Below are 15,003 nucleotides of genomic sequence, written 5' to 3'. Positions count from 1 at the left end.
CATTCAGAAAAGGTTAAAACAGGCTATGTGAGTCCTGTTCAGAGGTTGTGGTTCTGTATCAAATGGATCCTCCTGCTCTTGCAGGGAGAAAGGGGCCTGGCATCTCAGGCAGATCCTGAATTCCTGTACTGTCCCCTCTCCATCCCACCCTACCTTGATAGTAGGTTAGTCCATACTCCCAAGTAACTGTCTATATTAGACACCTCCAGCCAATTTCTGGCTGCCTGTCTTTGCTGCCATGTTCTTTTTTATGAGAAGGAAATAAACAGTTCTTGCTGTTTTTTTGTTTTGTTTTCATAATTTACTATTTATGATGTATTTAAATGTTTTATTCAGGACAGAGTTATGTAGGGGGTGGGAGGGAGTATTTGAGGGTGGGCTGAGTCTCTGGAAAGGGAATGGGCAATCAGTTTCTATGGATGTCACTATTTGCCTCTACTTTGTATTGTTCAGAAATGGCAAATGCAATATAAAAGTGATAAAATACCTGGTTTTAATGTATTAAACTTTTATCAGTTATTTAGATCTCTGGTTTCTTCCTGTTGGTCTTGTTTTTTGATCATACACTGTATACCCGACTCTCCAGGCTCAGTGTTGTTCATGTTGCTCTGAATAAAAGCTGCATCCTTTTCAGTTCGTTCACTCCAGCTTCAGTCTAACTCAAGCTGAGGGAAATGGCTTCATCCTTACCTCCCTGCATCCAACCCTGCCATCTTAACAACTGAACCTCGACGAGGAAAGATTGTGAATGAATATAAGTCTCCTGCTTAGATTGCAGTGCAGTGAAACAGATTTGGGGATCTAGAACTCAAAATTCACTCAGGCTAAGGAGGAAAGGAGAATAGTGGGAAAACCAGCTTCAAGTCACTTGCCTCTAGGGTTCCCTTTTCCTACCCCTGACCTGGTTCTAGGGTATCACTCTTAGAAAAGTATAGAGAGTGTTTCCCTTAATTTTATGTTTTATCTCTTCTTTAAGATTAAGCTTAGGCTGTTTTACTGTGATGGGAAACTGGACAAAAAGGTGAGCTTGTTGTTCCAAGGCATGTGTGTATGGGTGGAAGGGCAGCATTGGAGAGAAGCAGATTAACTAAACATTGCCCTCCCCATACCACTATCCCCCATCTCAAATTCATTCTACAAATATTTATGCAGCAGCTAAAGAACACTGTACTGGGCAGTTGGAGGTCAAAAGAAGTTATTGTCCTTCAAGAGAAAGCATCTAGGAAACAAAAGCATGTTATATGTGATCACAGTTGAGGATTTAAGTTCTCTAAACGAGTGGTACAGAACATAAAGGTGGAAGAAAATAAGAGATGAGAGGTTACTGTTGTCTGAAAGTTTTAGGGAAGAGTTTTACTTAAGCACAAAGGCTTGCAGGCATGAGAGTGGTCTGTTTTATAAGAACAAAGAAGAGCCCATGATGAAAGTAATTGTGGAGGGAGACCTGAGTGAGAATATTTGGATATAGGTAGAGGGAACACTGGAAACCCTGAGTGCTAGGCTGAGGAATTTTTACTGTAAACTGTGTTCAGTGGGAAACCATGGAATGTTTTTGCTCCTTAATAGGACATGATTAAAAGGAAAAAAAAAAAAAAAACCCAGTATGTTTACAAAATTCTATAGGAGTGGTTATTAAAAAAAAAAGACCAATAAGACATAACCCAAGTGTGTCTAAGGATAAAACATTTTTCCCCAGTAGGAATTTAAACATAACATTAGGCTTAAATGGTCCTTCAGCTGCTCTATCCTCACCCTGTCTCAGTAGTACTAATGCTCTCTTGTGCTCAGAGGGTCCCTCTAGCGGTGAGCAGTTCTTGCTGTTTATCTATAGGTGTTCACTGCAATCTACATATTCAGGTACAAGTAGGCTCTATTGGTGTAAAACTTGTATAGTTAAAAGTTAGGGAAATGAAAATTAAAGGATAATAAGCTAAAAGTCCTCATCTGGTCTAATGTGTTAAGACATCAAATCCAGCTATTTAGGAAGATACCTAGTCAGAGTTGGCATCTGATTCATTGTTTCAACCAACGTTTTTTTTTTTAATATAACAATACCATTGTCATGACTAAAAGATAAACCATTTCTTAATATGAAATGTCTAGTCAGTGTTCAAAGTCACTCAGTTGTCTCAAATGAATTTTTACACATATATACTTGATCCTATTCTCAGATTCCAAGTTTTTGCCTCCACTCCCAAACCAAAATATCTGTTGTTAAGGTCTTATTTTCCATGTTGCTAAATACATCAGTCATCTTACTTTATATGTTAGCAGCATTTGACTGTTTATTACTTCTTCCTTCTTGAAATGATTTCTTCACTTAGCTTCTGGGATACTCCTTTGTTCTTATCCTTACCAATGAGTTGCTCTCTCACCATCCTCTTTTTCTCTCTAACCTCTAAAGGCTGAAGTGTCTCAGGTCTCAATCTCTTCTCAGTCAACATTCACTCCCTAAGTAATCTTAAAAAGGCTTTCCAATAGCCTGAAGTCCTTTTATGGGAGCTCTGATAGCATAGTGGCTAAGGCACTTGACTGTTAACCAGAAGGCTGGCAGTTCAAACCCACCAGCCACTCCTCGGAAGGAAGATGGGGCAATTTACTTCTGTAGTGATACTTCCTCGGAAACCCAAGGAGAAGAGGTCGCTATGAGTCGGTCTGACTCGACGGCACATAACAACAACAACAACAAAATCCTTATATAATCTATCCAGCTGTCACCTCGTGATTTAAGTATCATCTAAATATTCTAAAAACTTCCAAATGTCTACATTTTATGAACTGCAAACTCATAATATCTAACCACTTACTTGACATCTCCACTGAGATGTCTAGATGTTAAAACCTGAAGTCCAAAGCTGTTTCTGATTGCATTTTAGGAAATAGTAACTCCATTATTCTTGTTGCTTAAACCGATAATTCTGATATCTTCCTTGATAATATCCCCCATCAAATCCATCGGTAAATCCTATCAGGTTTGCACCTTTATAACATACTCAAAACCCAACCATGTGTTTTTTACCTCTTGCTTACATTTACCTCTTGCTTACATGCTAAAATAAACCACCATCATATCATCTGATTACTGAAGTAGTCTCTTAACTAATCTCTCTCCTGTTCTTTTGTGCCACAACCAGAATGATCCTCTTAAAACATTAAGTCAGATTATGTCAATCTTTCTTTCAAAACTTTCCAACAGCTCCTATCTCACTCAAAGTGCTTAAATGGGTTTAAAGTTGTACGTGATCCACTGTCTTTACTTCTTTTGCCTCTCTACCCTCATTCTCTCCTTTCTTCTATTGGCCTTCTTCTCCTTCACATAAGCCAAGTACACTCTTGCCTCAAGGCATTTGCACTTGTTCTTTGTCCCAAGTATCCTTTGGGTTCTGTTCAAATGTAAGGTTTCCCTAACATCCTATTTATTAAAAATAATAACCATCTCTAAATTTTCTCTATAATACTTAACATGATTTGAATATATATAGATTTGACTATACACATGCACACATATATATACACACACTTACTGGTTTATTATTTGTCCTCCCCTATAGTAATGTGTGCTCCCTGAGGGCAGGCTTTGTTCTGTTCCTTTTCAAGTGCCCAGAAGATTGCCTGGCACAGAGGTAAATGAATGAATTGGTTTTGGTGTTTTCACTATAGAGCCCTTGTTCTACTTTTGAATCTATCAGGCTTCATCTTTGTGTGCACTGTTGCAATTCATGTAACTTTGAATTGTAAAACTACTTTTTTTTTTTTTTATTGTGATTTAGGTGGAAATTTACAGAGCAAATTCACTTTCCATACAGCAGTTCACATACACTTTGTCTCATGATATTGACCACAATTTACCACAATACAACAGCTCCCCTCCCACTTCCTCCCGATAGTTACCTCTTTCCTGTGTCCATCCCTCCATGCACTCCTGCCCCCTGAGCTGTCTCCCTGTGCATAAACAGCCCTGAATTGTGAAACTTCTGATAACAGTTTTTAACAGAACATTTCTATTTGAGGTAAATATTAGTTCTGCCTTCACCAGGTTCAATCAAATCAGTCATATTTGACTTAGTTTTCACTGTCATTTTTATGGTCATTATATTTTGTATATTTTCCAACGCTTCAATGTTGTTGTCGTTAGGTGCCATTGAGTCGTCTACGACTCATAACGACGCTATGCACAGCAGAATGAAACACCAGCTGGTCCTGCACCAGCTCCACTATGCTTGACCCCATTGCCACAGCCACTGTGTCAATCCATTTTGTTGAGGGCCTTCCCCTTTTTCGTCAACCCTCCACCTTACCAAGCATGACATCCTTCTCCAGGGAATGGTCCCTTCTGATAACATGACCAAAGTAGGTAAGACAAAGTCTCACCATTCTTACTTCCAAGGAGCATTGTGCCTGCACTTCTTCCAGGACAGATTTGTTAGATCTTTTAGCAGTCCGTGGTCCTTTCAGCATTCTTCACCAGCACTGCAACTCAAAAGCATCAATTCTTCTTTGGTCTTCCTTTTTCATTGTCCAGCTCTCACATGCATATGAGGCGATTGAAAATATCATGACTCATGTCAGGCACACCTTAGTCCTCAAGTAGACATCTCTGCTCCTCAGCACTTGAAAGAGGTCATTTGCAGCTGACTTGTCCAGTGCTATATGTTGTCTGATGTCCTGACTGCTGCTTCCATTGGCATCAATTGTAGAACCAAGCACTATGGAAGCACCAGTGCTTCCATAGACTTTAAAAAATATAGTAACCAAAAAATTGGTCACAATCTATTAAATGCTGACTAAAGCTGAGTTTGGTGGAGAGCAACATCTCCCTGCACAAACATCATGCATCATATTTTTTCAGAAAAGCGATGACATTCATTCAGCTCTTTGTTTGGGTTGCATGTTTATATTTATTTCTTCATTTAGAAGAATACTAACTTAAAATTATCCTTGATGGTTGTCTTAATTATCTAGTGCTGGTATAACACAAATACCACAAGTGGATGGCTTTAACAAACAAATTCTCTCACAATTTAGTAGGCTAGAAATCCAAATTCAGGTCACCAGCTCTAGGGGAAGGTTCTCTCTCTCTCTCTGTTAACACTGAAAGTCCTTGTCTCTTTTCAACATCTGTGGGTCTCACATTCCTTGGGTATCTCCAAGAGTCTTGGCATTAGTCTTCCCCTGGGTCTAGGAGGTTTCCAGCACAGGGACCCAGGGTCCAAAAGATGGTCTCTGCTTCTGGCTCTTCTTTCTTGGTGGTAGTAGGCTCCTTTGATCTCTTCTCCCTTGTTTAATCTCTTTCATATCTCAAAATAGATTGACTCAAGATATAGCCTAATCCTGTAGTTTGTATCCTGCTTCATTAATATAACTGCCTCTAATCCTGCCTCATTAACATTATACCAACCAAACCAAACTCACTGTTGTTGAGACGAATCTGACTCATAGTAACCCTTCCTTGGGTTTCCAAGGCAGTATCTCTATGAAAATAGATTGCCCAATCTGCCTTCTGAGGAGTGGCTGATGGGTTTGAACTACCAGACTTATGGTTAGCAGTCAAATGCCTTAGGCACTATGCCACCAGAACTCCCCATTAACATTATAGAGGTTAGGATTTACAACATGAGAATACTTACATCAGATCACAAAATGGAAGATAATTACATAATACAGAGAATCATGGCCTAGCCAACTTGACATATTTTGGGGGAGACACAATTCAGTCCATAATAATGTTCAACTTGTTTTTGTAGTTGCATTATTCTGTCTGATTAACCTAGAACATTTTTTATTGGTGGATTTTATCTTTTATAAAATACTCTTTTCTCGATCTAATTTCAGTTGTGTTGCCCTTTATTTTGTGCAATATTTAATATAACTACTTATTGCCTGATACATATTTTTCCTGTCTCTTTATTATCACTTAATTTGGTGTATCTCTGTCTACATTGTGCAGCTGTTTTTTAAAAAAATAATTTTGGTGATTATGTTTGAAATGATTTTGTCACTATATTTTTCCCAATGCTTTCCGATTTTTCTCCCCTTTTCCTGTCTTTGGTTATGTTGACAGGCTCCCCGCCCCCAGTAATATGGAAAATTTCTCTTATACAAGCTATGATGGTTACCAGTAGCTTTTGAACATATCTGTTAAAATTTAACAATCTAGGTAGTATCTACAGAACTCCTTTCTCCAGTCTCCAAGTATGCTGTTATGAAGCCATACCTGGACCAAATACACCCCAGGTAGAGAGCTAGGATTTCATTTTCTAGTTTTATTTGTGTGTGTGTTTGTGTGTCTGTCTGTGTTTAGGAAAGGATAATCCAAAACATTTTGAATGTTATCGTTGATTAACAAACCAAAATGATTTACTGGTTTGTCTCTTACTTACTTATTTTTTGGAGATTAATTGATCCATCAAACCTTTTCTGGGTTCCTATCATATGTTAAGGGAGCTCTGGTGGTGCTGTGGTTAAATCATTGGGCTGCTAATGAAAAGGCTGGTGGTTCAAACCAATCAGGCGCTCTGTGGGAGAAAGATGGGGCAGTCTCCTCCCGTAGAGATTTACAGCCTTGGAGACTTCATGGGTGCAGTTCTACTCTGTCCTGTAGGGTCGCTATGAGTCTGACTTGATGGCACTGGCTTACCATATGTCAGGCTCTGTGTTAGGCTCAGGGATTGCAAAGATTATACACCTTTTCATTCCTTAATTAAATGGGGGAGCTAAACACGCAAATAAATTCAATTCAGGGAGATAACCCACTGCAGTGGAGCCGGAGCCAACTCACAGCGACCCCTCCTTGGATTTCCAGGTTGGTATCACTACGGAAGTAGATTGCCCACCCTTCCTTCCCAGGAGTGGCTGGTGGGTTTGAATTACCAGGCTTTTGGTTAACAGTCAAATGCCTTAGGCACTACGCTACCACAGCTCGTAGCAGTATTACAAGGAGCCCACAAAATAGTCCTTTCGTTTTCGCTGAGCCTACAAATCCGATAATGCAGTGCGGCGGAGGGAGGCGGAAACAGCTGGCTGAGCCGAGGCCTGTGATTGGTGGTGAGCACTGTGCCAATTGGAGGAGTTGTTGTTGGACCGTGCTAAAGAACCGGTCAGGGAGGGAGGAAAGCGGCAAGATGGTGTTGGAAAGCACTATGGTTTGGTGAGGAACCACCTCGGCACCCCGTCAGGGGAGAACCTGGGTTGGGGACGCGTATAATGCGGAGGGCGGGTGGGTCTGCGGTGGGGACGGGGGGTTAACGGGCGAGATGCGACCTGGGGTTCGGAGAGAAGGAACTCGATGAGACTCCCTGAGTCATCCTGGGGCCCAGGAGAGGAGGAGGACAGGCCCTGGGTCCCCTCACCTTGCACCCCTATCTCGCGGACATTCATTGGACTGCTGGCCCTTTCTTCCTTTCTCTTTTCCCACCTTGTCTTTTCTAGACCAGTCCCAACTCTGTCTTTAGTTGTGCTTCTCAGAGTCATTCTTGAAAGTCTTCTGCCCTTTTATTCTCAAGATAATAGAGATTACAAACAGCGTTTATAAACTTTATTCTCGTCCCATTCAACCTTCCCGAACTCTTATCTTTTCTTTTTCTTCAAAATTTAAAAATTTCTTCTTATGTGTCAGGCCTTTTATTTACTTTATCTCACATTTCACAGCAGCGCTTCAAGGTAAATAGTCTGGTTTGGCAGACAAGGATACCTATTTTCTCAAAGCACACAGCTAGTAAGTGGTGGAGCCAAGATTTAAACCCAGGGTTTTCTGACACAGGGATTCCAATTCAGTGAGCTAGGCTGCCTCCCTTTTTTTTTTTTTTTTTTTTTTTAATTTATATTGTGATTTGAGTGAAAGTTTACAGAGCAAATTCATTTTCCATACAGCAGTTCATACACATTTTGTCTTATGACATTGACTGCAATTCCCCACAGTGTTACAGCTGTCTTCCCACTTCCTCCGTGTAGTTACTCTTCCCTGTGTCCTTCCCTCCCATGCCATCCCGCCCCCCAAGCTGTCTCCCTGTGCAAACACTGCCCTTCTGTTCTCCCTGATTGATTTCTCCAAGGAGTGTATCTATCTAATGTAAATGTTCACCTCATATACCTGTCTTTTGTTTGCCTGGAAGCCACAGGATGTGAGTTTAGTTCCAGATCTGAAGGGTAACTAGGGGCCATAGTCTCAGGGGTCTCTCACCAGGCTCCATCAGATCAGCACACTTGGGTCTTTTTTTTTTTTTTTTAATGATTTTGAGTTTTGTCCCACATTTTTCTCCCACTCTATCCAGGATCTCCTGCACCAATTCCCCCTCCAAATGGTTGAGAGCGGTAGCTGGGCACAATCTAGTTCTGGTCTCAGGGTCATCTGGCTGAGAATCGCATGGTTTACTAGTCCTTTTAGGCTACCTCCTTTCTTCATCAAGCTCGTATTTCAGCTGAGCAGGATTAGAAGCTGATGACAATTTTATATGCAATTTCAAGGGTTCCTTCTAAGTGTGAGAGGATATAATACAAAATAGTGCACAAATATACAAGTCACCAGATAGGGGGAACAGACTCCTCTTTTGGGGAAGGATAGCATTGCCAGATAAAATACAGGACATCCAGTTAAATTTGAATTCCTGGTAAACAACAAATAACTTTTTAATACAAATATTCCCTGTGCAATGATTGGGACATACTTACAGTAATTTTTTATACTAAAAGTTATTGTTCATCTGAAATTCAGATTTAACTGGATGTCCTGTATTTTTATTTGCTAAATCTGGCAAATTTATTTCCCCACAACAACTGGGAAAGATCATTTCGGAGTAGAAAGAGGACAGGATTTGAAATCCAAAAACCCATATTTTCTGGTTCTTACAGATCAGTATTCTTGAGATTGTTAGTTCACCTCTCACTTTTTATATTTGTAAAATGGAAGTGATAGTAACATCTACTTGTATAGCAGAAGAGTATTGTGAAGGGAAAATGTATATGGTAGTGCTTTGCAGACTAAAACAGTATGCATATATTAATTGCAGTGGTACTTGGGAATGCCTCAAAGAATCATTTAAGAGGTGCCTTAAAGGGAGTGCCTAAGGCATGTGACTGCTAGCCAGAAGGCTGGCAGTTCAAACCCACAAGCCACGCCTCGGAAGGAAGATGGGCAATCTACTTCTGGAGAGATACTGCCTCGGAAACCCAAGGAGGGGTTGCTATGAGTCGGATCCGACTTGACGGCAGTGTGTTGCGTTTGTTGCGTTTAAAGGGACTTAGAATGCTGAGGAGGAGAAATCATTAAGTTGTTACAGGTAGGAGAAGGGCATAAGCAAAGCTGCTGAAGTATAAAGGCATATTTATGGAACAGAGAGTAGACTAGTGTAACTTTAATATAAGATTGGTTTAAGGTAGTTCATTTTTTGTTTTATGGAAAGATAGTTGGGACTAGGTAGGCATGTCACCCTGAGGAGGCTGAACTCTGTCCTGCATCCTTTAATACAGGACTATTGAAAAAACTTTGAGAGTGTTGGGGGGCAGAGCTGTATACAAAATGGCATTTACGAATATTGCTCTGGCTTGGTGCATAAGAGGAAAAATAAGTTCCAGAAAGACGTATTGGTAGCTTATTGTAATAGCCTAAAAAGCCCTGGTGACACAGCAGTGGTTAAGTGCTCAGCTGCTAATCAAAAAGTCAGTGGTTCAAACCCACCAGCCACTCAGTGGGAGAAAGATGTGGAAACCTTATGGGGCAGTTTTGCTGTGTGCTGTAGGGTTGCTATGAGTCAAATCAACTGGACAGCAACTTTGTTTTAATAGCTTAAGCTCAGGATGATGATGAGGGCCATCTCTTTTTTTCTGTAGGGCCTCATGGCTTTGATGTGCATCTAAATTCTCTGGGGGAGTTTATTGAAAATGCAGGTTTTTGACTCTAGATCTGTTGAGTCAAATTCCCAGCCAGGAGAGTCCAGCACCTTTTATTTATTCTTTTGTTAATAAGGACATTATGGAATAGCTGTATAATATCTTTAAAATCCTTATTCTGTTATGAATTTTTGTTAGGAAAAAATAACTGTTAAGCAAAAGTAGTCACAGAAATACATAGATACTCTATTCATATAAAGTTAAAATTGGGAAAACTAAACAGTATGTTTTTTAGGGATGCATACATGGTAATAAGGCATTTTTAACATCTACCCCATCCACCTGCCCCCAAATGGTTCTGACACATGACAAAAGTATGAGAGCTTCTGTCTTGTTTTTCACATCAATTATCCCTATCCTTCAAGCCCCCTTTCTTATTCTGAAGCCCCCATCTATCTACTGGTCTTGCCCACAATTGAGTCTTTTCCTTTAATCCTCGTTGCAACCCTATAACCAAAAACAAAACCAAACCCACTGCCTTCAAGTCAATCCTGACTCATTGCAACCCTATAGGACAGAGTAGAATTTCCCATAGGGTTTCCAGAGCTGTAAATCTCTATGAAAACAGAATGTCTCATCTTTCTCCTGCAGAGCAGCTGGTGGGTTCGAACCTTTTGGTTAGCAGCCTAGTGCTTTAACCACAACGCCACCAGAGCTCCTTCTCAACCCTGTGAGAGTAGGTATAATAAAACTCATTCACAGGTGCAGAAACTGAACTTTAGAGGAATTAAGCAACTTCATCAGGATCACTAAATTAGTAAGTCCCTACTTTATGATGAGGTTCTGTTCTGATGATTCCATCATAATTTGATTCTGATGTAAGTCAAATACTAGTTTTTTTGTTTGTTTGTTTGTTTCCATTATTATTGGCTCTTATTTTCAGTATCTTTGTAAACACGATCTTTATTTGTCTTTGTTGTTGTTGTTGTTATGTACCATCTAGTCGGATCCGACTCATAGCGACCCTTCCTTGGGTTTCCAAGGCAGTATCACTACGGAAGTAGATTGCCCCATCTTCCTTCTGAGGAGTGGCTGGTGGGTTTGAACCGCCAGCCTTCTAGTTAGCAGTCAGGTGCCTTAGGCACTATGCTACCATAGCTCCCTTATTTGTCTTTAGGGGTTGGAAACATTGTGTATTAACTTACTGATATATTTTAATACATACATAAAAAGTTGGACAAATAATAAATATTTACTCTGACATTGAAAAAGAGTTGGACGATGTTGGCATTTTGGCAGTTACAGTAATAACTCTGCTTGTGGAAGGTTCTGGATCATCTGCATTATCCCTAGGAATGTTGTTGTTGTTGTTATGTGCCGTCGAGTGGGACGTGACTCATAGCAACCCCTCCTTGGGTTTCCGAGGCAGTATCACTACGGAGGTAGATTGCTCCATCTTCCGAGGATTGGCTGGTGGGTTTGAACTGCCAGCCTTCTGGTTAGCAGTCAGGTGCCTTAGGCACTGCGCTACCAGAGCTCCTGATGGCATTTCTAGTCAGAAAATTAATGAGAGTTCTCTGTGTGGTCCTTTTTTCTTTATATATTTTGCAGTAATATCTCACTCCTTCCCAAATCTGCCTATCAACTTTAACAAAATGTTCAGCGTTTGAGTCTGTTTTGGATTGTTTCAAGCGACTGAAACCCCTGATGTAGTTTAGAAAACTAACTCTATATGGCAGTGTATTGAACAGTAAGTTATAAAATTGAACATCTGCAAGTGAACATTTGAGAATGATAACATCAACAAGCTACACTACTGCGTGTTGTATATTGTACATTCTGCTAATAAGATGGAAAAAACAAAACCAGACAATCATAAGTGCAAGTTATCCAACTTGAGTACATCATAAGTTGAGGATTACCTGTATTGCCTTTTCTACCAGTAGTTTCTTAATTACCTCTTCACCATTTTTGGTTTGTATTTATTGCCAAACAAAGCATACTAAAGAAAAAAAATTTCCCCAAGCCCATAGTTTGCTTGCCAATAAAAAGGAGGTGTCTTGGACACTTCTTCCTTCTATCAGTATGAAGCGAATCATTGGCTTGTAGAGCTCAAGGACCTCAGAGGTAATCAAGAGTTGATCCTGTTTAGGCACTTGTAAAACCACTTTTTTTACTACCTCTTTTGGTGTCTGGGCACTGAAGCTTGTACTTCATATTATATGGGATCTTTTAGGTTATGAAAAGTTGCAGGGGTAGAAGAGATGAGAGAACTTAGAGGCTGCAAACCCGGAAACCTCACTTTTGCAATTTAGTCCAGCTGCCAAAGCTGTTAAGCATTGAACCAGGTTATTGTACTGTCCTTTCTTGCACACAGTGCCACCCCAACCCATTGCCTTCAAGTCTACTCTGACTCATAGTGTCCCTATAGCCCAGAGTAGAACTGCCACATAGGGTTTCCTAGGCTGTGTCTTTTTCTTTAATTCTTAATTTTTTAAAATTTTTTATTTTATTTTTATTGTGATTTGAGTGAAAATTTACAGAGCAAATTCACTTTCCATACAGAAGTTCACATACACTGTCTCATGACATTGACCACAATTTTCCACAATACAACAGCTCCCCTCCCACTTCCTCACGATAGTTACCTCTTCCCTGTGTCCATCCCTCCATGTACTCCTGCCCCCCGAGCTGTCTACCTGTACATAAGGAACCCTTCTTTCTCCCATGATTGTTTTCTCCAAGGAGTATATCTACCTCAGGTAAATTTCAACTCATATGCCTGTCTTTTGTTTCTCTGGAAGCCACAGGTGTGGGTTCAGTTCCAGACCTGAAGGGCAGCTAGGGGCCATAGTCCCAGTGGTTCCACCAGGCTCTGTCGGGCCAGCAAACCTGGTCCCCCCTTTTTTTTTTTCCTCCAAATGAATTTGAGTTTTGTTCCACATTGTTCTCCTTCTCTATCCAGGATCTCCTACATAGATCTCCGTCCGAGTGGTTGACAGTGGTAGCTGGGCACCATCTAGTTCTGGTCTCATAGTCATATAGGCTGCAGATCGGATGGTGTACTAGTCACTAGGACCACCTGTTTCTATGAATCTCCAGTTTTCCTCATTCCTCTTTGCTCTGGATGAGGAGAGACCCATCGTTGCATCTAGATGGCAGCTTGCAAGCTTTTAAGATCCCAGTTGCTACTTGCCAAAGTAGGAGGTGGAACAATGTTTTGTGTAGTATGTTATGCCAATTGAGCTTGATGTCCCATGTGACTATGGCCCCAAGCCCACAGGTTCAACTACTCGGTCCCTCTGGGTAGCTGGCTGTGACCAAGAAGTGACTACAGCCTTGCTCCTCTTGTCAGCTCTACTATACTTGGAAAGTCAGATTGTACAAATAAACTTATAGGACCATTGTCTGCCAACCCTACACATGGTCTTGGGTACACTCCCCGATCCATAAACATACCTACTAGTTCAGCCTGTCCACGCATATACCCATGTTTTCCTAGGCTGTGTCTTTACAGAAGCAGATGGCCACATTATTTTCTTGCTCAATGCCACCAAATGTGTGTTTTATAAATCTTTTTAAGCTACCTTCTTCACTTCTGCCTTTGGAATACTCCCATTTTAATGGCAGACTTAGAATATTCATCCATGACAAAATTTATAATTCTTTTTTTTTTTTTTTGCTGAACAAACAGGAGTTTATTCTCTTAAAGTTTAGAGGCTTTAAGTCCAAGTTCAAAGTGCCAGGCTCTAGGGGCTGGGTGAAAGCCCTTCAACCTTGGGGTCCAGCTCTGCCACCTGCTCCTGGCCCACTGGAGCTAGAGGCATTTCTTTTAATTGTGATTTGGATGAAAATTTACAGAGCAAACTCACTTTCCATACAGTAGTTCACATGCACTTTGTCTCATGACATTGACTACAATTTAAAACTTATAATTCTTAAATATGGCTTATAAAAGGGTAGCTTGCAGCCTTTGGTGCTCATCAGGATCACTCGTGGAGCTTAAAAAACATTTTCCTTCCGTGGTCATTCTGAGTTGGTAATTCTGGGGTAAGCCTTGGTCATTTATATAAAAAAAGAAAAAAGTTGGTGATTCTTTGATCCATAGAGGCTGAGAACCACTGTAGTACACCACAGTACATTTTGTAAGAGATGTGTTGAAGGGGGTTCCTGGGGTTGAAGAGAATGTTTAATGTTTCAGAATATTGCTTTTCCCTCCTTGATCCCTAACCTGACAGTGTGGATAACAGTGAGTATATGCGGAATGGGGACTTCTTGCCCACCCGGCTGCAGGCCCAACAGGACGCTGTCAACATCGTTTGTCACTCCAAGACCCGCAGCAATCCTGAGAACAACGTGGGCCTGATCACACTGGCCAAGTATGTGGGCCAGAGGAGGAGGGGACTTGGTAGGTGGGTGGTGGTTTTCCCAGTTGTAACTTGCTATGATATATGGACAGCTACTCTTTGGCAGATTCCACGAGGCTACTTTTGCCCAGACCACATGGTTATTATTCAGTGTAAACAGCAACTTTGTTTTTTTCCTGATTTGTACTGAAATGATTTTAATTCTCAGTAGTTAAAATATCTTTAAATCTTGCCAGTTACTCAGTTATCTCGTAAAAGCAAAACCACTTCAACTGTGTTGAAGTTATTTCTAGTTTCCCTCTAGAATAGATGTCTTTAGAATAGATGTCTTGAGAGCCAGGAATGTCAGGTTGAAGTTCCCATAAAGTGTGTTTTGTTGTTGAGAATATACACAACTGGACATACACCAGTTCAGCAGTTTCAACATGTACAGTTCATTGGCATTGATTACATTCTATTCTCACTCTCTTTGTCCAGATTGTTCTTCCCCATTAACATGAATTCATTGTCCTCTAAGTTTTCTATCTTATCCTTTGGGTTGATGTTGTCAATTTGATCTGTATAGACAGATCTTAAGAGCATAATGCTCAAAGCAGACTTTTTTTTTTTTTTTTTAATTTTTTTTTGATTTGGGTGAAGATTTACAGAGCAAATTCACTTTTCACACAGCAGCTCACATAATATACATTGTCTCATGTCATTGACCAAAATCTACAATGCAACAGCTCCCCTCCCACTTCCTCCCCATAGTTACCTCTTCCCAGTGTCCATCCCTCCATACTCTTCTGCGCCCTGAGCTGTCTCCCTGTGC

The 15,003-nt window shown here is 40.6% G+C and overlaps 1 protein-coding gene across 1 annotated transcript in view; it reads left to right on the top strand.

The window, feature by feature from the left end:
• PIP5K1A (phosphatidylinositol-4-phosphate 5-kinase type 1 alpha) overlaps nt 1-15,003 on the top strand; it is a 46,148-nt gene that overhangs the window by 20,583 nt on the left and 10,562 nt on the right. Inside the window, exon 13 of the mRNA XM_042782316.1 lies at nt 14,064-14,204. Coding sequence (XP_042638250.1) covers nt 14,064-14,204 — 141 coding nt within the window. The remainder of the gene's footprint in view (nt 1-14,063; nt 14,205-15,003) is intronic.

This window comes from Orycteropus afer, unplaced genomic scaffold (genome assembly GCF_000298275.1).
Source record: "Orycteropus afer afer isolate SDZICR_OR568_19922 unplaced genomic scaffold, OryAfe1.0 scaffold00290, whole genome shotgun sequence".
NCBI classification, from domain to species: Eukaryota; Metazoa; Chordata; class Mammalia; order Tubulidentata; family Orycteropodidae; genus Orycteropus; species Orycteropus afer.
The sequence above is the reverse complement of the archived record's forward strand: the minus strand, read 5'-3'. Positions and strand labels throughout refer to the sequence as shown.